Below are 25,235 nucleotides of genomic sequence, written 5' to 3'. Positions count from 1 at the left end.
TTGAAAGCAAATTTTTTCAGGGAAATAATGAGGTAAAATCCTTGTATAACATGTTACAGTCATTCACTCTTGTCTGTTTCCCAGGGTATTTATCCACAGTATCCTGGGGCTATGTTGCTCTTCGGGAGTTTGCACAAGGACAGACACCTAAGATTATTGCTTAATTAAAAAATTGTGTGTATATTCATAAATATATACTTAGCAACATGAATTTTTTCTTGCCCCAGCTAACAATTGCAGGTAGAAAGCTTCCTTCAACAGGATTTAAAGATGTGTGCATTTAAGGGCATCCCCCCTCCATGCTATTCCCAGCAAGTTCTTCCAGCACCGCTGCTCTTCCTAGCAAACTGCGGCATCCTGTCTCTATTAATTCTCAATCTTTTTGGAAGCAGAGGGTTTGTGGCTGCTGACCTTTGCTTAGGTAATGGCTCTCGTCTTGAGGCTCTGCCTTTTAGTGAAGCACATGGGGTGCCATAGTACTGCCAGGTGCTGTTACATTTCTTCGCAGTACAAGTGACAATGTGGTCACAAAACTACCTCTCTTTGAGGCGTTCAGGAGTCCCACCAGATCAGGCTAGAGTAATAGCCATCCAACAAATTCCAGCCTGCACTGCTTATCTAGGTTATGTCTTTGCTTGTGCCTCTGGTCTTTAGAGGTCAATTGATTTGTGAGCCAGCCATAGGGAAAACCTTTCAAAGGAACAGTGTGTGTTTCTTGGGATTACTTCTCTTCTTGTGTTTCTGCTCACATTAGTTGCCTTTCATATCATGAAAGATTTTCAGACTTCTGTTTTGGGCTAAATGATTTGTAGAATTTACAGTTATCTTTTTTTTTTTTTGTGAATTGACCTCTTCGAAAGAGGTGGTCTTCGTGCACTCTTTCAAGCCTCGTGTACATTGTATTTCTTACTATTTATTTGTATATTCTCACAGCTTTATAATAAATCTATTTCCAGAAAGGAGGTTTCCCCTTTAAAAGCAAATTTAGTTTTCATAACTGCTTTGTGTGTTCATTCAGATTTGAATGGGAAGCAGCGGTAATTCATATAGAGTGCAAAAGGGAGAAAAATATTGTTGGGACGTGGCGGGGGTTAACCTCGTGATGGTCCGAACTCTCTTTACAAAGTTGGATAGTTCTTCAGGTGCAATATGCTATGTCAGATGGCGTGCCTGGGAGGTCTGAGGTTTAGAGACCACTCAGAACCTAGAGTTGCTTGATTGATATCAGGATTAGGATAGAAATGACTTCAAGTGACCCCTGCTGCATATGGACTAATAGTCATCTTTCTTCCAAGTAAAATACCTCGAAATCATAGTACAAAAGCAGTCTTGTTTTATTGGGTTTTTTAAATTAAAAAATAATAAATAGTAAAATACAGTTAGTGTTATAGTAGGGTATGATTGTTCTGTTCCTGATTAATTAGTATATTAATAAGTAAAGAAAGCAACATGATTGACATCAGTGTTAAACAATGCAAAAATTTCCTGTCGCTGTTATATATATTTAAGTGTATGTGAACGGCCATACTGGCAGCATCTCTTAAAAAGACCTTAATTATAGCTTCAGTCCTGTGCACTATCACTGATCTCATTGATTTGAAGGGCTACTTTGGTAGATGAAACTAAGCATGTGAGCATCAGGGCCTGTAAAATTTTACTGTGTATTTATTTGAAGTGTATGTGTTTCTTATAGATGTTGATTGCCTTTTGGGGATGTACCTGCAAATACCAACCACCAGAGTAATTACATTTCACTTTTTATTACTTTATAGTTGTTCTTCTATTTTTGGTTCTATTTTACACCCCTTTAATCTTTTAATAATGGTGGAGAATGAAGTACAAAAGAAAAAGAAAGTACTGTAAATTCACAAAAATATTATCCCCTCCAGAATGATTTTACTGCAGAATTTGTGCAATGGTATAGTCAGTGCAGAATTTATTCTTCAGGTTATATTGTGTATTTTCTTACCTGATGTGTGAGCATACCGGTACAACAGTGAATGTCATAAATCACTTATTAATTCATTTGTTTTTAGTATATTTTTTATTTTGTTAAAAGCCTTCTAAAGTTGTTTTTGCATTTACTTCAGAGTATGAGTTCTTTTATCACTGCTTAATCATTCTCATTTGTTTAAAAAAAGAGCGTTTGTCTTTTCTGTCAGTTTGCTGCTATTTAAAATTCTATGAAAAACATCTGCTAGTTTGGAATTTAAAGTTGCATTTTTCTGCATACAATAGAATCAGCATCAGTATGAAAAGAATTAAACAATTATTTTAATCTTTAATTTGGCTTGTTTTGAATGAAATTATTATTTCATTTTATCAGATTTTGTAGAGATAAAAGAGATGTCTAGTTAATTAAACAGCACATTTTTACAACATACATAAGTATTGTTAGGTGAAGATCATTTCAGATAATTTATGAAGAGGATATTTGAAGATTGATCCAGTGTTTGAAAAATGATCTTTTATGTTTTCCAGTAAGTTGCATTTATGTCACTGAATGAGCATCTCCAGTGTGTTCACCTAAAAATGCATTGTGAAAATCAGAAGATAATTTTTAAACTCATCATGAACTAATGAATGAGAAGTGAAACACTTATTTGAAGTGTTAAGAAAAAAATATAGAAGGGTCCTATATGCTTCAAAGTGGAAAACTTAAAATATAAAAGTTAGTTGGTGGTAATACTGAAAAAAGAATAATTGATATAGAATGCAATTTTACTGCAGTGATATCTCACCAATGCTTTAATTTTTCTTTAGTAAAACTTCTTTCTTGTAATGGAATTGAATACGCATGCAGAATGGTGTTAATGTGTTTCAGCTTGCTAATAATGATGTTTGTCTTACTGAGGTTTAGCCTGCCATCTTTCAATGGCAAAGTGCCTGTTGATATTCCTGCGAGTTTAGGCAACTGCAGTGCAAGACAGATTAAATAGTACTTTTAAAATTAATGTGCAGAAGTAATAAGAATATTAAAGTTGCGGAGTTAAGCACCAGAAGTTGCCTGTTCCAACCTTAATGTAGTCTTGTTGTACGTATACATTATGATAATTCTGTTCCTTGTTATACTGAAAATCTGTTTCAGATTTTCTTAAATGCAAGATTGTCATCTGTCTTTTTGCAGTTCTGTGCTCCATCTCTTGTCTCTCACATACATTGAAAAGTTAAGTACCTTGAAGAAATACTCTCTGATCATGTTGTAAAAAGCTGTATCACAAGTGATAGGCACTGAGGGATCAAATTAACGCTGCATGAAAAGCAGAGTTGTCAGCAAAATACTTTAGTTGGTGGTTTGTTTCCATTTCTCTCCCTACAATTACGCTGGGGCCCAGAGAGCAGCTACAGAACTGCTTGCAGCTTCCCAGTAGAAGAAATGGGAACTAAAAGGAAAATGAAAACTAGTTTGAGTCTAAATAGTTTTGGAAAGATGCTGCCTGATAAGGTTCCCTGCAGGAACAGTGAAGAAGGTTCATTGGTTCTGTAATTTCTCTATATTTTAAATTCTGATTATATTGTGATGACTTAGTGATGTACTGGACTTGACATATTTCAGGATAGAGTGTATTTGTGAGACTATTATTGTTTGCAGGAGAGAGAATAGCGTTTGTTTTTATTGTATGAACAAGTCTCAAGTTCTGAGGCTTCATATGTTTCAAACTATTATCTGAGTTTTTAAACCAAAGTAACGTGTAGCATTCAGAGTATGGGCTGTTTTCAGCACGATGATGCATGGCTCCTACCAAATTGTTTTCAATGAACATTTTCTGGTGTTTCAAAATGAAGAATTTAGTTGACATCCCTAAATATACCTGGATTAGGTGCTTCTGGTTTCTGAGTTGCTGTTAGCATGTTCTCTTGGGTGGCATTTTTCAACCATTCCTTTCTCATGAGGTTGTCTGCTCTTTCTGGCATGGTCATTGCCAGAAGTCTTGTGTAGAATTTCTACTCTTCATACAGCTCACGCTGTGAGTACCTCTAAATATTGGTATTTTAAGATATATTTTTATATACCTATATACACCTACACACATGCACTTTGTATGCACGTATGTACGTGTGTGTGTGTAAAGGAGCTGGTTCTGAATTTTAGAATTACTGATGAAAGTAGTGGAAGTGAAATCGTTCTTCAAAACCTGTTTGCTTTCTCGATACTTACAGAAAATTATAGAAACCATAAGACTCCTGTGAATCTTTAAAGACCCTGTCATGGAGTCATTGAGAATTTCCCTCTGCAATTCCATGACAACTGACATCTGTGGATGTATTCTTGGGTTCAACCTTGCAGGTTCAACATCTGGCTGATGGAAGCAGAACATTTTCACCAGAGGTTCTTACACTTGGAATTTGCTTCCTTCTGTGGGTCTGTGTCAAAACCTGACTGAGCCTGTTTAACTTGAGGCAACGGTGTAAAGGCAATCTGTTCCTTGAAACTTTTCCGTGAAGGAGTGATCTAGAGTGTATTTATGTTCTCAGCTGTGGTTATGCTTTTTCAAATACTTAGTTGATGCTTTTCAACAAACTTGTAGTTTGGGTTTTTTTAAAGCTATGCTGAATGGATGTATTCTTAAAGCAAATTTTAATAATGTTGCAGAACTTCACTGTCTTTACAAGTTAAAGATAGGGAAGAACCATGTCCCTGTTTACTATGAATGGGGAAATAACATTAATGAGCTGCTGCTGTTAAGAAGAATAGAGCATAGAGAACCCCCTGAGACTTCTGTTCTATTTAAAAATATGCAAAAGTCTCGAAATAAATGAAAATGCAAACCATATGTAACTGAATACCTTTGCACACCAGGTTTTAAAATATTCTGACAGTGTAATAGGTTGTTACGTTCTTTAGAGGGGAAGTGTACTAACAACTTTGCGGATAGTTTCACTATCTTTGTATTTGAATTTGGAATTACCAATTTAATTTGGTAGGTCGTCTATGTGATAAAGCAAGGTGACATTCAAATTCTAATCAACATTTCCTTCATGAACCTTTGTTGAGTGCTCTTGGGGGGGGAAAAGTGTACAGTTAAGTAATTAGCAAAATTAAAAATAAAAAAAACACATTATGAAACCTTTTTCTGGATGAAGAACTTGTATTTGTCTGCGACATCATGACTTACTGTAAGTGGTTTAGATTAACATTTTCATGCGAGGAAAAGAGACAACATTATTACAAAGGTGCTTCAAGTGCAAATATTGGGACTGCATTACATTCATTTGTTCTTGTAGGATGTTTGAATGAATAATTTCATTAACTAAAGAAGATACTGAGGCTTGTCTACATGAGGAAGCTATCACAAAATAAGTTATGGTGTGAATTTAAAGTATAATAGCTATTCAGCACTAACTCCGTATATGAACAATTTTATTCTGTACTACAAATGACCTTTCACAGTTTAGTTGACTGAAAAACATGCAAGTTCTCTCCAGCCCCAACGACAAATAAATATTTCTGTAGGGAGTTAGTGTAGAATAGTTACTACATGATAAAATTACATTGTTAGCTTATTGTGTACTCCACTGGCCTCCTTAAAAGCATCCTTAGGACAAAGTATAGTATTACATTACAGACATGTTCCTCCAGGTATTTGTATGTTGTATATGGACTTAGAGCAAAATATATTCCTTCTGAGAATATTTGTGAAAAATGTTTGAATTGTTGACAATATGATTCAATTGGAGATCGTAAGTCCAGTGTGCTTCACTGGAATCAAAGTTGGTGGTCATGCAAATTTGCTTATCGTTGTTTGTAAAATAAATTAATAGACTCATCGACTAAGATTTACTTACTATGTTTAGTTGTCATATAAGGACTAATGATGTTAAGAAAGTGACAGGATTAACAGCAGCTGGTATTTTTAGGATTCAGTTATAAGTCAAAAATAACTTACTTTCAATAATGGTAAAATCACAAAATGACCTTTATTCTCTTTCATAATATTATATGAATATGACAAAGCTAAATTCCAACATGTCATTGTTTATGTAATAGATAAGCAAAATAAATGACCGTAAGAGTTATCGTATGTCCAGCAGCTTCTGAAGATGGCTGCTGTTCTGCTGCTTTCTGGCTTTCTAACAGAGTGAATTTGGGACACAAATATGGAAGCCTTCACATGAGAAAATCGGAAAATGATTGAATGCATGTATCTCTTAAGCTGTATGAAGACAATAACATTGATTATTAATGTCTTTAAATATGATATGCATTTTGGCTTTTCATAACAATGTAATTTCAAATACTTTGCTTGTTTTGCAGTTTTTATGAACGAACTACTTTTGTTCTAAAACAAAAGCATGCGTTATTTTTCAGGAGCTTTGATCACATTAAGGTTTATTGTCTTAAAATGTATCTCTATGCATTTCTTAAATATACTTTCTTTGGTTCTACAATTTTCTAAGAAAATAGAAAAACTGGGATTAGAGCTGAATGGAAACAAACAGCGTTTGGAACAAGCCCAGCAGGATGTGACAGGAGCCAGAGAGGAGTGCCTAAAACTGACAGAACTGCTGAGTAAATCTGAGCACCAACTGCACCTCACCAGGTACCCCTTATCCTATTACATGCTGTAGTACCAATTTCATTCTGCTAATTTTTTGCCACAGGCTTCCCCACAGTTGTTATAGATACTTGCAGTAATTGACTGTATGGGCAGCCCTCAGTCGTGTTAGAAGTGGAGATTTAAGTGAGTGAGTTATGAACTACAAAGTGAGTTATGAACTATAATTTATGAAAGTTAATTATTAGAGTGGAGAAAAGGCAATGTTCAGCTCTGGTGATGAGGTGGCATGCTTTTGGGCAGGAGTAAGAGCAGGGGAGAGTGCAGCTACATTCTTTTTGTCGTTGCTGTGTTTGGTAGGACAAAGATATTTTAAATGTCATTCGAGACTGTAGTGTTCAGCAGCACCTTTAAGCATAGGAGTTCTTGGATTAATAACCTGAAGTTTCTGCAGCAGAATGACCAGGAATGTATAAATGAACATAATTGTGTTAAGCCTCATTGAAGATTGAAGAATCAAAAGGTAGTATTACTGTCTATGAATAGGAGGTAAACTCCAGTGTGTGAGGAGGGTGTTTAAGTCACTGGCTCAGTGGAGATGTGGTACAATGCAAACACTGTGTGATGAGAGACTTTGCCTGAGCTTATTCCATCCTTGGTTATAGCTCCCAATGCCATTTACTGTGCTATTCATTACACGTTTCTGGAAAACACCAGAAGGTTATCATGCCAATTACTCATTGCAGCTTGAGTTTTGGTAACTGCAGGAATTTTTCCTTTTGCCACAGAACATGCTGTTGTCTGACCATTCACAGGATTTTGGTTGTGTGTGTGGTTTTTGTTTTGTTCCATTGCCCTGCTCCCCGCAAGAGTGAACATCCAGAAACAAATCTGGCAACTTTTACTCAGTCCTTAAGGAAAAAAGTTAAGTTAATTTAAATTTTACATGGGGGGAAAAAAACTTCAGATTTTTATCACTTAACAGAAGTCTGCGTATTTATCCAAGTCTTGTACTCTTTGGGTTTTGTGAGAATTCTGCCATTGAGTAAATGGAAATAAAATAGAGCCTCGTCTAAACTATTAAATTCAATGAATCATTTGTTTTATTCAGCTACATTTCAGTGTAATTCAGAGCACGGTTGTTTAACAGATGGAAGAAAGTACCACTCTAACAGCCTGTATTTAGAGAAAAAATATGCTAGAGGTTAATGAACTTGAAAAAAGTTTTGGGTGAGTTGTTAAGATATCTAAAGTTTGGATTTAGCAGAACTTTATTAATAATGATTTGTTGTGATAGTTAACCAAATGGCTTACCACGCTCCTTTTAGCAAAAGGCTGATTATATGCAATAAAGCTCGGATATCTTGGAGGAAATCTGACTAGCCAATTCCCCCCCCCGTGAAAATACTCAACTTGTAAAAATGAGGACTATTGCCTACTTTTACATAGCGAGGTACTTAAAGCTGGTTACCTCACATACAAATGATTCAGGTAGCTTTTCAATCTATGGTCTCTGACTTGGGAATTTTCTGAAATGCAAATCACTGGAGCCTGGGAACAGTATTTTGGGCAAGTAATGCTCTGTGCTGGCCCTGTTCTCATACAATTTCACAGACGTCCGCTTTTTGAGACAGATGCTGAACTGCCACGGCTTCTTTGTCTGACCTAGTGCAGCCACTCTTCTGCAATGTCCTAATCTTTATTTTATTTTTTATACTTTGCATTCATGTTATGGCCTCTGCTTATAAGTATTGAAATGTTTTCTACACTGACATTTAATTGTCGGAAAAACGTATACATTAAAGCATGGGAAATAGGTTCAAATCTTTCTTCTTGATATTCCCCAAATTCTACAATGCTTTGTTCTCTGTAGGTTTTTGTGTCCTCCTTATCTGTCTGCTTTCCAGGAATACATTAGGTGATATTGCTGTCATGGGTGAAGAAGTGGGGCAAAAGAGATGGGAGATTTGTTGCTCCTGAACTGTTACCTGTTGTCCCCACATACTTAGATTGGTAGGGCAGGTTTAGAGATGTTCTCGCATAGTCATCTCTTCCCTGAGTCACAGAGGAAAAGATCCCCTACTGAAATGAAACTTTTCCTTAGCCTGTACTCTTTTTCTTCCTCTCAGATCACTTCCTGCCAAAACAGGTTTTCTGTATTAGTGAAGGTATAAAAGTTACATGTCTCTAACGGCCTTAGTTTTGCATTTTGAACTCAGTATGTTTTTAATGGATTGGTACATCCATAGTTGTTGCACGTGAACTTTATTCGCTTACAGTCTGCCTTCTTTCATTCTTTATTCCTTTCACCTCAAATGGCAGCTGTGCCAGTGAAAATGCTTACTTGAAGGGTAGTGGTGATAGCAATCCTATGGGGCTTATAGACTCATTCACTGTGGCACTTGCCAAGGAAAACAGATTTTAAGCTCTAGAGTCCTGCCTGTGGGAGGTTGCTGCAGAAACTGCGCTGATTTAGTGCATCTCTTGGGTATGCTGGCCTTGGCCTCATCTTGCTGATTCCCCTCTTTTCAGGAGAGGACCAGCTGGTCCACTCCAAGTCTTCTCACAACACTGGACTTGAGGGAGGCTTGTACTGCTGTTACACAGTTAGGAGAGTCTTTCTGTTGCCTTGCATGACCTGTCTGTGTTGTTCTGGCAAAAATTAGAGGTAGCTGAGGAGATACAGAAAGAATTCTTTGGTTTGTATGAATTAGTAATACTACAAAGGAGAAAAGTTCTTCACTAATCCACTGATTCGAAGTTTGGATATTGTAAATAAGTAGCATAATAAAACAAATACTAGAACTGTGGATTTTAATGTATGAAAATGAGATGATAAATATTATATGAACGGATTAAATAAGAAAGAGCATGCAGTCAATGTCTTCATGAGAAAAAGAAGGTGCTCTGCATAACTGCACCCTTATCCAGGAGTCCCACTTCTTTGCTGCATCCTAGTTTTCAGACACCGTTGATTGATTACCAACTAAACAGCTTCTAAGTTAACAAAATGTACTTGTTAAAAATCAAGAAAAAGGTTACAATTAGCTATTCTAAAGCACTGCCACAGAGTTTAAAATTGTATTTTCCTGTCACCTTTCTTCCTGGAGCAATATGTTGCTTAGAAATCCTTGCTATTAACATGCATTTCCTGCTATTGAATCTAGTTAGTAATTCTAATTTGTATGTCTTCAAATGACTGGGAAAATACAGAACTTTTGCTGTGTAGTTCTGATTGTCAGTCATGTAACTTTGCAGATGTCACCATGCTATGAGACTGACCATGCTTGTTTTAAGTATTCATTTTCTTACCCTATTTCCAGCTTTGTGCTTATTTGTATTAGAGTTACCGTAGTAGGAGAATCTTACAACATTACTTCTGAAGGCAGTGTTAAATTGCCATTACTTTGGCAAGGTTGGGTCTTGCTAATGAAGCTTGTCTGAATCCGTTCTTCAGAGAGCAGAAAACATACAGATCTATTGTTCTTAGTTCATGAGAGAATAATCATTAAAAAGCATGTCAATATGCTAGTGGAAAAGATCACATAAAAGACCCAAGATGTTAACAACTTGCCCAGATCTTAGCGCGTCACCTAATTTAATAAAATTTTTCACTATTCTTGCATAACAGAAACATGGTCAAAAATCTTTCCTCTTTTTGTTTCAAAACAACTCTGAAGTTATTATTTGTTCTAGCTGCAGTCAGATATAGTTCCTGTTTGCATATGCCAAAGCAGTTAAATAAATCTGAAGAAGTGAGGGAATCACTGAATTTCAAAATTGAACTTTTTCTATGCCATCATGCGTTTTCTCAGGCACGGAGCTAGGTAGATGGCTTGAGATATTTTTGACTGAAATGTCATCTAAAATTTGCTGGGAGATATAATTGAGTGGAATTGAAGCAGATTTAGTTTAGTTTACTTTTTACTATTCTTGTTTGCTTATATGAAATATTGCAAGCAGTATTGAATGTCAACTTGTAGAAGGGGAAAAATTACTAAACAGTAGAAGAACCCGTGCTTCCAGGTTCAGATGATCCACCAAGCTACCCTGAATCCCTGTGTCACACTCTTGAAGAATAAAAGTTTGTATTACAGTGAGTCAGTGGGTTTTGTAGTTCTTGATTATTCTCCCCCTCCCCACCCATTATGTGATATTTATTCTCTCCCTTATTTCTGGAAATGTTATGATCTCTAGAAAGCAGCATATCTAAGAAAGTGGCATTTGGGGAGTACAGTGTGTTTTAGCAGTGCTATAGCCTTCCTACTGTGCATCCATCCTTCTTGCTAGTTTCAACTACTGCATTAACATGAATTTGTATTACATGTATAATAAACAAAGCACATAAATCTGTCATTCTACCTCTGGGTTCCAGTGGCATTATTTAGTCACTGAAGCTTTGGTGTTGAGCTGTATGTCGTCACCAGCGTTCCTTCCTAGAATTGCAGCATGCCTCATACATTGATTTCCCTATTTAAGCTATACTATTAAATGATAAAATGTAAACTAACTTCTTGGTGGTTACACATAGCCTTTCAGGGAGTTGCACAGTACTTGGTATTTATTATCTATTGTTTTTTTCTAGCAGTACCTATTAGTTAGCAGCACAGTTACTGTCGTGCTTTTTCCAACAATTTTAGCATGTCAGAAAGAGTCCATCGTCTATGCTGGAAAGGAGGTAACGTTCGAAGAAATGCTGTTACTAATATTAAAAGTCTGAGGTATGTTTTATGTTCCCAGACTGACTGACTGAAGAAAGGACCAATAACACTTAAATTGGTGGGGGGGTGGGGGGAGGGGGGAGAAGCAGAAATGAGGTGTAAGCCGTGATTAATTTCTAATTTTTTTTATATTCTGCTCATCTTGTATGAAATCATTATTTTAAAATACAGAGAGGAGTGATAACATGTAACAACTCTGATAACTAATAAACTTTTTAGAATCTGCTTCATATGTTTACTTTTCATTAAATTTAGGGATGGTTGCGACTATGTTGTTGTGATTCAGTCAACATTTATTTCTATCTGTTTTTCATATACAAAGGCATCGGGATGCCAGAAAATAAACTGTTAACGGAGAATTAACTTCTTTGGCACGCTTTCATACTTATCTTCCAAATTAAAGAAAATGAAATGGGCAGAAGCAGAGTGTAGATTACCTCCTTTTTGTCAAAAATGGTGGGAATTTGAAAATTAATAATAAAAAAGGGAACAGATGCAGTAACATGCCAGAGGGAGATTAATGTGGAGAGTAAAATCTGTGAGCAACAAAACTGAAGCAAACTGAATCAGTGGGAGGTGGTTGTACAATCAAAATCAGGATAAAAGAGAAATTACAAACAACCCTGCACTTGTCAAAGTAGTAGTAATGAAATCCTGACTCTGCCAGCAGCGAGAACCTGTGTTAGCACTTTGGGGTAAGGCCGGGAGCCGGGTGCCAGGTAGGAGGGCAGCGCGAGGCTGCTGGGCGGCAGCCATCGCGTGTGGAACAGATGGCGGGGAAAGCTGGCCGGGGAGGGGCTCCTTCGCAGAGCTAATCAGACAGTAACGGATAGGGCAGCTGGGAGGACTGACCACCGAGAGGCAAGCGGCGGGGTAGCCGCAGCCTTCCACGATGTGTGCAGTGGTGTGCCCGTCGGCCGGAGAGAAGACCTTGCAACGTCTTTTCCGTGCGGCGAGCGCGCAAACTTTGGAGGCGAGCGGCGGACCTCGCCCCGGTCCGGGCGGAGGGGAGGTGCGGGAGGGCCGCCGGGCTCCCTCCCGCTGCGGCCTGCTGGGCTGAGGGCACGTCCCGCCCAGGGGTGTCGTGCCCCCTCCTGCCTCAGAAATATACCGGTCTTTGCTCTCGGTCCTGTCACGTAGGAAGGTTGCGTGTTTTCGCATTTTATCGTAGCAGCATATTGCAGGCAGAATTCGGCGACCGACAGAAACTCGAAAGCACGTGGGTCTGGGGACCGATCCAGCAGACCGATAAGAAAACTTTGCTCCTGTTGAAGGGGGGAGAGCTGTAGGTCGGCACCTTCCCACAGGGTTGGGCCCCCCCCCCGATGAATGAAGCCAGTTTTCTGATGTTTTATTTTTGCTCGGAGGAGGCACTACCCTCTTCATAAATGAGAGCCTGTGAGGAATGAATGGAGGTCCGAGCCTTCTGATCTTGAGTCACATGAATAATTTGACTCACGTAAGAAGTAAAGATCAATAGGATTTCTTGTGCAAGTAAGAGGTAGTCATGTGCGAGAGGATTACGAGGTCATGCCCCGTGTTGATGACTGTCAGCCTGAAAGAGAAGTGAAAACAAAATTTTATCAAGGAAAGGGGGAAATAAAATCCTGAAGTGTAGCAAGGGAGACATGACCTATTACTGCCCAGTTTTGTTTGATCGGTGATACTTTTTTAGACAACCTCAACAAAGAAATCTACGTCTCCTGCATCTGCTTTTTGAACTTGTATATCTCTCGTCTGCAGAAGGTTTATAGCTTGGCTCAATTATTCATTTTGAGCAGGGAGGGGAGGAAACATTACAGGGATTTGAAATAGGTGGTATAACATAGCCATATGCTATTTATGCAGCAGTTTCTGCAATAAATCTAATTTGGTGCTGTCAAAAAAAATTAGACTTATTTGGTATAGCAGCACATTAGTAAATGATTGTGGTAGCTTTGAAAGTTGTCATTCACTCTGCTTTACTTGCAATAGAATCTTGCAAAGCTTTTTTTTTTCTCTCTTTCCTTTCCCCCGAGCAACTCTGTGAAAATGTCTCAGTTCTTTGTCCTGCAGCTGTAGAAACTGCAAATATTTCCACAACTGAAAAGAAGGTCTTGCTTTAAGGTAATTGAAGAAGGGGATGGAAGAAAGAATAACCTCTATTGTTAGCAATTATATGAATGTATAGGCGGAAAAATCAATAAAGTAGTGGGGGATAAATTTCTCCCCTGCCTACAGGTTTTCATAGTGCAGCTGAAATTGTTTATCTGATTATATAGCATGTAGATAAATTAGCTGCTCTGCGTTATTATAGAAGGTAAAATATTTTACCTGCCATGATAAGACCATATGCTGCTTTATGAAGACTGATACTGAATGATTTGAAATAAATCGGCTCTGTCGTCTTCTGGCAGTGCCTTGTAGAAATTTTGAAGCTGATATACGTTGTGTCAAGATAATACACAATTAATTAAATATCTTTCTATTTAATCATTTAAACATATTTAAGATTGTTACAAACTTGTAAGGGCCATTGATGAAGTTTAAAAGGGAAAGAAAGAAAATACAATTGAAGGAGTAAAGAATAAATCAAAAATCGTGTGTTAATTTTGAATATGAAAGTCTATAAATCACGCTTTTTTCATTTTTAAAGAGTTTAAACATGGTTGACAATTTAATTTATTGTCCTACAATACAAATTTCTCAAGGAAAAGGCAATAATACATTTTCAGGTTTTAGTCTTAGCTTCCTCTAAATTTTTCTCCGTGGCACTTAAACTGCAACTGGTCACATCAAATTTCTCTAATGATTTCATCTTTTATACATCGCATCAGGTTGTTGAGGCAGCCAAATTGCTACTGCATGTAGAGTGTGGTTCAGGAGCAGTGACAATACTTAAAGCGCTTTGGAGCGAGCAGTGAGTTCAGGTGAAATACAGAAGAGGCTAACTGCTGTAGAAAACAAACATCTTTATAAGGTCTTTGTTTTGAGCAGTTATTATTCAGCACTAGCAGTAATAAGTTTATACATGTGTATCAAATATTTACTTTGATCTCATTCAAATTAGGTTTTCTATTTGTGTGACTAATGACAACAGGGTAATGATTTATTTTCTTGAACCACAAAAATTTTTCAGACACGTGTATTCAATGCTGCTGGATTTTTTAGCTGAATTTGCTACTGGGAAAATGGTTCCGATTTTTATCTTTATTTTTTACTTGTTTTAGGGCTTTTCTCTCAAGTACATCTGAAAGCTTGTTTTTACAATAAGCTAAAATGTACTTTTTCTATCAGCACTTGGTATTTGTGAACTTAAACAATTTTAAAAGCTGCCTTGTGCTTTCAGAACTATATTCAAAGTTGTTTATTTTGTGCAGTCACAGTGCTTGTTGGTTTGGTTTCGATTTTTTTTTTATTCTGTGCAAGACACTGTTCCTGAAATTCTTGCCTAGAAAAAAATTCAACAGAGAACCCAAAGAGTCCTGAGCTGGGGACTTAATCAAACTCAACATTGAAGAGCATCAGCCTGTAGGTTGTGATCTCTGGAGAAGGTAGCTGGTGGATGGAGGGAGGAAGAAAAAAAATCACCTGAGCACGCCAGCTTTGGCTGCCTGGCTGCTCTCCTCACCCCCTTGCTCAGTGCCCTTGTGCCGGTGATTGGTCAGGGGGAGAGTGTGAGCTGGTAGATGCTTGTCCTGAGCGAGCAGACGAGCACAGCCTCCTCTGTCGGCTACTTGACAGGGCTGACCTCCTTCCCCTGCCTGTGCTGGCAGCGTGGCAAGCTTAATAGCGTGCCACTGCTGGTTGCCCCTGTGTTCCTGGTGGTTTGAGTATCAGACTACTTTTTTTGTAGAAACAGGAGCAACTGTTCTTGATTAGCTTCTCCTCGTTCAGTTGCCTTCTACAGGGCTTAAACCAAACTGCGTAATAAAAGTTTCTCTGTAGTTAGGTGCGACACTGCTGCATATTCTTCTTATTTCAGAGTTCCACTTCTATTTCCAGAGCTTTTGTTCACCTGCGTGTAGTTTCCTATGGAAGAAGATCATAGCATCAGAAAAAATTCCCTTGCAAATGCAGGGACTAATCCCCATATAAGGGATATATCAGTATTAAGTTATTATTCAGCTAAACTTGTGCAGTATTTGTCAGTGCAATTTTTATTAGAGTCGAATTCAGACCTAACATAACTATAACTGCATTTCTGCTAATGAGATTGGATTACCTCCTGGATTTCCTCCCAGAAAGCTTTACTTTAAATTCATTTTTGGTAAAAGGGTAATAAAATGGGTGGTTTGTTATAATTGCTTACAAAACTTAAAATAAGTATTTTATTTTTTGGTACTGTATTTAATCTTGGTGAAAAAATCTTACTTTTTTTTTTAAGGATATGCAAGATATGCAGTGAAATTGAAAGGTGTTTCTCATTTTAGAAGAATGAAACTGTCGAGGAGGTTAGTTAATAATTCAGGAGCTTGTGGTTATCAGAATGTATTTCTGAAAAGAAATATGGGCACAGGAATTGCTAAAAATAATGTATCCTGTTGATAATATCAATTTAGTCTCAGCCCTGACAAAGAATCTTTAAAATTTGTCTCTATGTGGAAGGCTGTATTTTAACAGAGTTGCATGTGTGCTTTACAAGGCTTGAAAACAGGAAAAAATATTCAGGGGTTGTTAGGTTTTTTTTCTCCTTAAATAGTGTTGCATTTGAAACATCAGTAGGTAACTTAAAAAAAAAAAAAAAAGATGCTGCAGATGAAATAATTTACAGTGAATGGTATTGGCCGCTTTAAGGTTTTACTGTAAACTTACTCATTCGGCTGTTCCCATTTTCTCTTTGCATTTTTAGTCAATATCTTTGTTACGTGGTGTTAAAATAAGAGTCAAAAGCTTTCATTTATTATTTTATTTATAATATTTTTATTAGCCTTTTCCACTTTGCATAGCTCTGCAAGTCTTTATCAGATTCTGCTAGTCTTTGCAAGAAGGTACAGATATATGTACATGAAGAAAAACACATTAGCCGTTGGAGTTAACAAATGATGATTAAAATCTATTCTTTTGCTCCTGTATTATTTCTCCTATACTCCAAACCAATCTTCACAAATACAGGACTGTAAAGAACTTCATCTTCTGCTGGTTAGCAGAAGTGGATTTAAATCCACACCGACAGTTCATTTGACAATGACCTTGAGGGGCTTTGCTTCTTGAAGAAGAAAGCAGAAGCTTGCGGTAAACAAAGTTCACTTCTGACAGATGGATTGAATGACAGAAAGGTTGCGAGTGCCAGAATAGCCCTGGCAGAGGAGGAAATGTTCAGTGGAATCCAACAGGAGAGGAGGTGTGAACAGGTGCAGGGTTGCTGACGGAAGGGGAACCAGATGGAAGGAGCCAGAGCCAGTTTATTTAAAGGAAAAGGCAGAAAACACTGAAAGGCTGTGCGATCAGTGGCTAAAAGTGTGCATGGAAGAAGGTAAAAATTCACAAAGCAAAACTGCACAGTGGGATATCTAGCACTTAACATAATGGTAGTAATTTGTGAGTTTCGTTTTAAAGTTGCTATTGAAATATGTTTCTCCCTTTACTCTTGACAGCTTAAAGAAGAGAGATTTATAACCTGAGCAAAAAAAAAAAACCCAAACCAAAAAAAACCTCAACTGTTATACTGCCTGTCCATTATTTCTAATACTGATGTGCAGACAGCTACAATCAGGATAATAAAAAAATTATGCCACAGTTGACCAAAACAATAAAAGGCATATAAGGCTGGATTTTTATTTTTTGACTCACCTGTTCATATCTAGCACCTCTGATATGCAGGTAGATAGACATGTATTTTATTGGGATGTTTCTGTAATATCTAGAGCAAATCAACAGTCAATTACAATGTAATGTTGGCACAGTATTTCTCATCTTTCTTGCTTTTGGTCACAAGTTTGTCAGTTTGCTGGAATATGTGGTATCTTGCTGTAGGATGGGGGAGAGGTCTAGCTTACTCTAGATCAAATTCCTTCAAAATCAAATATTGTCTTTCAAATTGTCATCCTGAAGAACGCTTTGTTCTGTCAAATTGTTCTGCTTCTTCCCAAGCTGTTCATGTAAGGCTTGGTCCTTTGGAGGCAGAGGGAACGGTTCCTCCCTTCTCAACTTCAGCAATATTTGGGTAGAGTTAACAACTTCAAAGTATCAGGCCTATGGTAGCTTAACTGCAGGTTGTGTGCCCAAACCTAATGTCTGTGAAAAATGTAGGTGACTGTTCAGCAGTCATTCATTGTGCATCTGTGATCTACTGGATCATTCAGCTGTGCTGAACTGATCCGGATCAGGTGTGAGCACACAGTCACTTTCCTTTTGAATTAGCTAAAGCATGCAATGCAGTGTTTATGCTGACTTTATGCCAGCAGCAGTAGGACAGATGATACCTGATTCAGCATAAAGCTTGCTGGTACAAAGTTAACGTACCAAAAACATTGGGTTTTTGAACAAATTTAAATTGGCAGAGTGAGTTCATAGCAGATCAGGTCTCTGCATCATTTAGCTGCATCATTTTTTATTTTTTTTTTTTCAGTGGTAGGAGCCTGACAGTTGGATTTACTGTATTAACAAGCTGAGCCTTGGAGTACAGAGTCACAATTGTTTGAAGCTGATCTAAGTCTATGCTGCTGCTGAGAAGGCAAATCCCTAGAGTGGTAATATGTGGCTATGTCTGGCCACATATTGCCAGGCCCTTGCTTGTGCTGACACTGGAAGACAGGCACCTGTATGGTCAGGTGGTTCAGGCAGTTAATCAGATTGAAAAAGAATCATTTGTTCTTGCAGAATAAGTTGCATGAGTGCTGATTATAAGAGGATAAAAAAAGGGACCGCACCTTATTCTGGCAATGTTGCCTTAGACTGGCTTAAAACTGTCCTGAAGCTGTATCATAAGAGGCTGCTGGTGCCAAATTGAAGAATCACCATAAGTCAAGAAAATTACTCCTTTCTTTTAAATATAGTGAAAATAATTCAAATAACTTTGTGTATACAGAGTAAATGTCTCTAAATCTTCCATGGAAAGCAAACATTTCACCATTCAGCCATTTGGAAAAGTGGTTTGTGGAACAAAGATAGAAAGAATGTTTCAGAGAAAGGGGCATTGTACTTTGAAGTGCTTAGGGCTACGTACTAAGACTTGACAAAAAACACTTCTCATGTTGTATCTTCCCATGCAACTTCTATTCTGTACTTAATTGTCTGTTTTTATAGGGACTTACTAGCCAAATAGTTCACAATCTGATGGTAATAACCACTGCAGGATGGGCGTTTACTTACAAGGTGCATATCTTGCTAGCAAGGCTTATAGATGTGCCAGAAAAATCAGATTTTGGTTCTAAGTCAGTATATTTGACCTAATATGAGATGTTAATTACTGTTAGAGACACTTTTTTTCTTCTCTAACAATGAAATAGAGGGCAGTTAATGATAATATTTAGCTGTGACTTGGTATACAGAGAACTATCGAGATTGAAAAGTAGCTATTGTCTACATTGAGGAACTAGTAGTTTTCTGTATGTATCTTAAAGGCATAACACCAAAAGAATAAAATCATCTTATCGGTGAGGTGTTTGCAAATTCTTTCTTTTATACTGAATTTCGAGTAAGAAACCCAATCCTTTCATTTTATTAAAAGACCTAGTAGATAGAAGTAGAGATGGAATATACCACCAGTTATGTATATACTCAAGTTAACTATACTGAAGCTTCTTTCTGTCATATAAACTTTCATACGAGTAACACTCTCTGTGTCTCAGTTCCTATGCCCTTACAACTTTTGGTCTTTCTCATGCCCATCAATATCTCCAGTTAGTGGTAATTTTGTAGTAGTTTTCAAGTACAGCAAGTACTCAAAAATAGAGTAGGAAACTTTTTCATGTGCAGCCATTAATGTATAATAACTTCTGATGCCTCAGGTAGGGTGTAAAGGGCAAAGTGGAAGTTTTAGACTTAGTGTTTTATTGTTTCTGTAGACCTCCTAATATTATATAAAGTGCAAATATATATAAAAGTTATAAGGTGGTTCCAATGGTGTGGCTGCATTCTAAATAGAGAAAGCTGGAAAAAAATTTCAATAGGAACAAGAAAATCATATGCACTGATTTCCATTTCGGCAAAATTGAAATTATCAGCAAAAAATAGAATGTAGTATAACAAGTTGACATTATTTGGATTCTGGGAGTGGGTATACAGTTGGGTAATTGTTTGCATTGTGGGGAAAATAGTCTTAAGCTAATTTGTCAAATAATTGTAGTCTTGACAAAGTAGTAGTAATTGTAGTCTTAAAATACTTTAAAGGTATTTCTACTTTAAAGTTATTTCTGTAGCATCTTCTAACTTTCCAGATCCATATTTAAAGAGTTCAGTCAATTTGACAGCTTAATTTTTTACCACTTTTAAACCCTTGACCTCTACATAGCTTTTCTAATTGCTTGTGGTAGCTTCTGCTTCACATGGTTAAGAGAAGAAAACTCTGACATTTCGTTATTTTAGGAAACTCTCTGTATCTCTCAACTAATGTAACTAGGCACTTTACACTGTAAAAACAAAAATTAAGATTTTTTTTTTTTTTTTTTTTTGCCTCAATTCTCACAAATAGGACCACATGCATCCTTAACAATGACGCAGTCCTCCAGTTCTACCAATTAAATTAATAATTAGGTCTCTGCAAATTTTGACCATGCAAATGTAGATTGTACTGAAGCTCACCAAACACAGTGTGCTGGCTGGGGCAGTTTCCAGAAACTTGAGCTTTCCGCTGAGAAGACCTGGCAGGCGGCTCCAGAATCAGCATCCAGTCAGCTCCCAGAAACAGACATAAAGAGCAACTCAGTGGGTAATTCCCACAATGGGATACAGGAAGGGCAATTTTTAAGCTCCTTGGAGAGGTTTAAAGACATGACTTGATCATGATGCTTTTATAAGGTATTTCTACATAATTCTTGCACAAGCATGCACGTGGGCATCTTTTTTTATTTATTTTTTGACGTAAGAACATTCATTTTATGCCTCTCCTTCTGCCCTGTAAAAGCACCAAGAGCTGTAAAATCCAGCCAGTCCAAACATGCTGCAATGGATTTACACATGCACTGAAGAAATCAAAACCTTTATTAAAAAAAATCTACAGTGTTTTATAAGAGGAAACCAGGAAACACTGTCCAGCCATGTCCTCAGTCATAGCAACCCTAGGTATTAAAAAGGACCTATTAGATGAAAATACATAGGCCTTACAAAGGAAGATAATCAAAACAGTCAATGCTAAACAAAAGGTTCCTAGAAGCCTGACTTAAGGGAAAGGGAGAAATCTTGTGACCCTGAGTCTTATTATTGAGTTGATCCAAACATATGAGCAAGGTACATGCTCTAGAGCTCTTAATTTAGAAGGTGTGGAAATTAATAATTTTGAATCATAGCTACATTTAAAACCAGCATGTACTTATATACCTGCAGAATTTAGGGTCTTACTGTGTTGTATTTCCTTACCTAAATGTTTGAAAATACTAAGACTTTGGATAGCATAAGATAAAACTCTGTAAACATGTTCTCCACTATAAATAGCTGAATAGGATACTGCAGTGCTGTTAAATTGAAAGGTAGGTCTGAAAGCAGTTTTAGGACTTTTACATTAATATTTAAGACCATTCCTGGGGAGAATGACTTCATGGTAAGTTGTAGGTTTTTTTTCATATTTGCAGACTAACCTTTAGGCTTGTCTGCTGACCTGAAAAAAAACGAGCCCTTTTCCTTCTGTGTATGACATACTTATGAAGATACATATGGAGGACAGAGGGAACAAATTTGTGAAGTGTTCTGACCCAACATATGATCTTATTCTATATACATTCTTTTATGACCTTTATTATCGTAGTATTTTAATATTTTCTGATAGTAGAGTAAGAGACTGGAAACATTTTTCTCCAATTTCCCCTTACAGAATAGGGTAGGTATTGTGACCTCTTGTTTCAGGTTTTATTCTTTTTTTTTTTTTTCGTAAATGTTGCTGTGTGGTGGTTTTTTGGCTTTTTGTATTTTGGGGTTTTTTTCCTGTAGCCTGGAGGAAGAGCAAGGATATACTCTGATTTTCCATTCTTCCCTTGACACTTGTAGCTGAAGTAATAATATGAAGTAACCTATGAGAAGGTGGTTCAGAAAGCTGCTTCTAATGGACAGTCCACTAGACCTTTATTGTGGAAAGCTTGCAAAGCAGACTGCATAAAACATTGCTGAGCCTTTGTACCCAAAGCTATTGGCTAAAATCTTTAGGTTTCATAATAAACGTAGGCTTTCAAGTCCTACTTTCAGAAGTGTTCTAATTGATTTGAGTGTCCTCAAGCCAGATTTTGTCAAAGACACTGGGATTAAGTGCTTGGGTACCTTCTCAAAGCTGTTTTTCCATTTTGTATAGAAAAGCTTGTGCTATACATTTATTTTCAAAAGTACTGGGAGAGAAAGCCCATTCTCTGGAAGAGCTGAGGGAGCCCTCAGCTGAATGCTTTTCCTCTTCTGAGGTGATTTGTCTTGCAGTTCACGTTGCTGGCCCACTTGGCTACACGTTATCTAGGAAAGAGGTCTGTGCGCGACCACTAAGGCATGTAGTAAAAGCATCAGTGTTAGGCTCGACTGGTCCTCTTGCTGCCCAAGTATGAGTGCTGGTGCTGAGTTCCAGGACTGGTCATTATTTAGCACAACAGTCTTGTTAGTTCAGATACCTCAAACATTTGGAACACTAAATGCCAGCTACTCCTTAATAATTTATGAAGTCCAGTTTAAAGTAAGTATATATGAAAGCCTAAAATATTTTATAATTACATTTTTAACTATAATTAATAAGAAATGAAGATGTCAAAAATAAGGTTATGATAACCTCTTGTGTGCCACTGAACTGAGATAATTGCTAGAGTATTTTAATTTATCCAATTAAGTTCATAGTCCTTACTAATGGATCCATTAGCTTTTTATAAAATGCCACATGTTGATCTCATGGAAAAATCAAATAGTCAATATAGGAAGCATGGTTGCTTCACATTATAGTTGCTTTGCCAGAAGACTTACTGGCAACCTCCAGAGGCCTAATTCTACATTGAGACTCATCCTGTATTTTTTCATTTTGTATTTTTACTGTTACCAAAGCAAAATGACTCTTGCAGAAATACCTACTATTGAACTGTGCTGTGAAATTAAAAGTTTTATCAGTCTAAGTTCTGTTCTTTTGCAGTCAAAAATCAATGAGCTATTATTTATGTCATATATGACTTTCACATCACTAGTCTTTACATCCTTCCTTTTTCTTTACTGTGAAGCCATTTGGCAGAGAGCAGTATTCTATTGAAAATGGATCTGTGATCCAGTTTTTATTTGTTAGTCATGGGAAAGGAGTTTTTTTATTAAATTTGTTGGCTCCAATTCAGCCGGCATAATTTTGTGTTAGCTTTGAGGTAAAAGTGAATTTTCCCTTCATTTTCATCAAGGATTTTTTTTAAGGTTTGCAAGTGATGGCAATTTTGTTCTTCTTCCTGTACTATAAGCTACAGTTTACTGTGCCTTTTGTTTTGTCAAGAATATTTAGAAAGCATAGCTTTCAGTCATTGCAAACTGACATCCAGTTCATTGAGATATGTGAACAAGTTAACTAAGAAGGCTGCTCTTGACAGCCATAACTCAGGCTCAAAACAATTGGTGTTTAGAACTAAAATCACTGTGGAAAACTTGTGCTTCAGAACAGGCCTCAAGGAGAGCTTGAGCTTGCCTCCATGTGAATGGTTGCTTCTGACTTTATGCCACAAAAAATGAAAGTCACCATGTGTTCAATGCTTCTGCTTTAGTAAAACTGATCAACGTTATGGCCAAATCCAGAATTATTATCAGATAGGCATTTACTTAGTGTTTTACAATGGATGCTATGAGAAAGAACTATAATTTTTGCTACTGTCTCCAATTTTGATTCAGTGTTTGAATTCTAGTAGAGAACAGGCTGCTGCCGGTTAACCACTCTGTCCCCTTTTTTGATACCTATAGATGATGCTTTAAAAAGTTCAGGTACAATTAATCTTTAGCTGTCATTTCTGATGCAGATCTTACCTGTGTCACCCAAATTAGGCTGTTGTTGCTTTGCTTTACATTGTCTCTGTGCTTTTGTAATTGCAAATAAGCAGCCAGTGTCAAACCTCCTAAAACTGCAATATTTGCTGGTTGTAGCAGGAATGTTACCGATAGTTCCTAAAATCTCTTGGGCCGCCTTCTGCCTGTTTTATCCATGCTTTTTTGTTGTGGGTTTGGGGTTTTTTTTTTCCTTTTTTCTCTGTATATGTAAAATGTGTTGGGGAACTCTTCTGCAGGAGGGCAGAGAGATTGAACTTAGAGAGCAGGGAAGGTGTCAGCTCAAGGTGTGGGTGAAAGACTTGCCACCTAGTTTAGACAACTTTGGCTCCAGGAATTTTTTTTGTTCCTCAGCAGCTCTAGGCACCTCAGATGTTGTTCTTTATGTGGCACTGGTTGTGTCTCAACCTCAAAATTTTCTAGGTGTTAAGATTGAGACTAGTCAGCTACCCTTCTGCATAAGACTTACCTGTTTTTTCCTAGTCTTATAGTTGAGCTTTTATCCACTGTATAAATTCATCTATTTTCACCCACCCCATATACACTTCAGCCACAGGGAACTCACCGTGCATCCATGGTTTCTGAGATCCTCCTAGTTTGCTTTATACAGTAAGTAGCACAGGTGAATGGCTTTTTTGGATCAGTCCCCTAACAAGAGTGTGTTTCTGGTGGCAGTAGATTCTCCATTTATTTTGAACTTGCCCGTTAGCATGTGTTCGACAGGAGGGACCCTAGCAATGAGGAATAGACCTTTACAGGCTTGCCTTGGTAGCTTGAGTTGTGCAGCTTGATACATGCTGAAGGCTACCCCCAGCAGAATGCTAGCCAGCCAGCTGTGTGCCAGATGACAGCACAGCACCCAGCTGCACACAGCCATCTCACATAAGACACTATTAAATAAAATACTGTGCTCCTGCCACTTTCTTTAGCTGAAAATGTCTGGGGGATGTGTTAGGTGCTGGTGCAGGTTTTTTTGAGCAGTCCAGTGCTCATGACAACTGTCTGAAGGTAGAGAGTTGTTTAGAAGCGGGGAAGGGGCTTAGATAAACTGGTTCCCAGCAAATACGGAAAGATTTTTTTCATAGAAATGCTTTCCGTATTTGGAGCTTACACTTAGGAAATGATGCAAGCATCACTCCTTAGGATAGCCCCAATGTGGTTACAAAGTAATTCTGAGAATGATGTGATAAAGTGCAGTTCAATGTATGATATTTTCTTGAAAAATGTGCTTTGTTTCCTTAACGCTATAATATTCTTGCTATCTAAATGTATTCTCTGTGTCAAATCATTCTCAGTCTTACCTCAGAAAAAACTGCCTGTGATTTCAAAGGGAGTTTTGCCTAAGGTAGGGCTTGCAACATCAGGACCAGGAATTAGTGTAATGTGACCCACCATTTGTATTGCTTTGGGGTAAATTTAAGAGAGAAGATTTAACATTGTGTGTGTCATGCTGAGATATTGCAATATCTCGGATGGGTTATTAGGCACCAATCCAAAGGTTAAGTGCAGCAACCACATGAGATGTGGCTTTATCCTTACATGATCTATGCCCGTGTTCCATTTTGTAATCCCCTGAAATAGGTATTGTCCGTAGAATAAAACAACAGGTTTATAAGACTTTATTGAAACCTATCCCAAGCTATTAAATGTAGTTTCAGTAGAAAAATGTGTGCATATGTGTCATTTTGAAATCTAGAAATCAATCCTTGTATACATGAACTCACTGAGATTTTGAATCTGGATCCTAGTGTGCACCAGATAAATATTCACGACCTTTGGGAAAGTCTAGATATGAATTTGCAGTTTAGGACCTTTTCTAATTTATATGCATATATCTTTTTGGGGTTTTATTTTCCATGCTGTTTTTGCTTGGCTTGCTTTAAATAAAATGCTTCAATGGAGTGTG

At 37.4% G+C, this 25,235-nt stretch overlaps 1 protein-coding gene across 7 annotated transcripts in view; it reads left to right on the top strand.

Moving 5' to 3' along the window:
• The window catches only part of SDCCAG8 (SHH signaling and ciliogenesis regulator SDCCAG8), a 117,511-nt gene that overhangs the window by 39,959 nt on the left and 52,317 nt on the right, over positions 1-25,235 (top strand). For all 7 annotated transcript variants that reach the window (XR_003926362.2, XM_030035675.2, XM_041128478.1 and 4 more), the window contains exon 13: positions 6,400-6,542. Coding sequence is in view for 6 of the 7 variants with exons in the window: in XM_030035675.2 (XP_029891535.1) it covers positions 6,400-6,542 (143 nt within the window). In the remaining variant the exon portion in view is untranslated. The remainder of the gene's footprint in view (positions 1-6,399; positions 6,543-25,235) is intronic.

This window comes from Aquila chrysaetos, chromosome 13 (genome assembly GCF_900496995.4).
Source record: "Aquila chrysaetos chrysaetos chromosome 13, bAquChr1.4, whole genome shotgun sequence".
Lineage (NCBI taxonomy): Eukaryota > Metazoa > Chordata > Aves > Accipitriformes > Accipitridae > Aquila > Aquila chrysaetos.
Note: the sequence above shows the minus strand (reverse complement) of the source record. Positions and strands in the feature narration are given on the sequence as shown.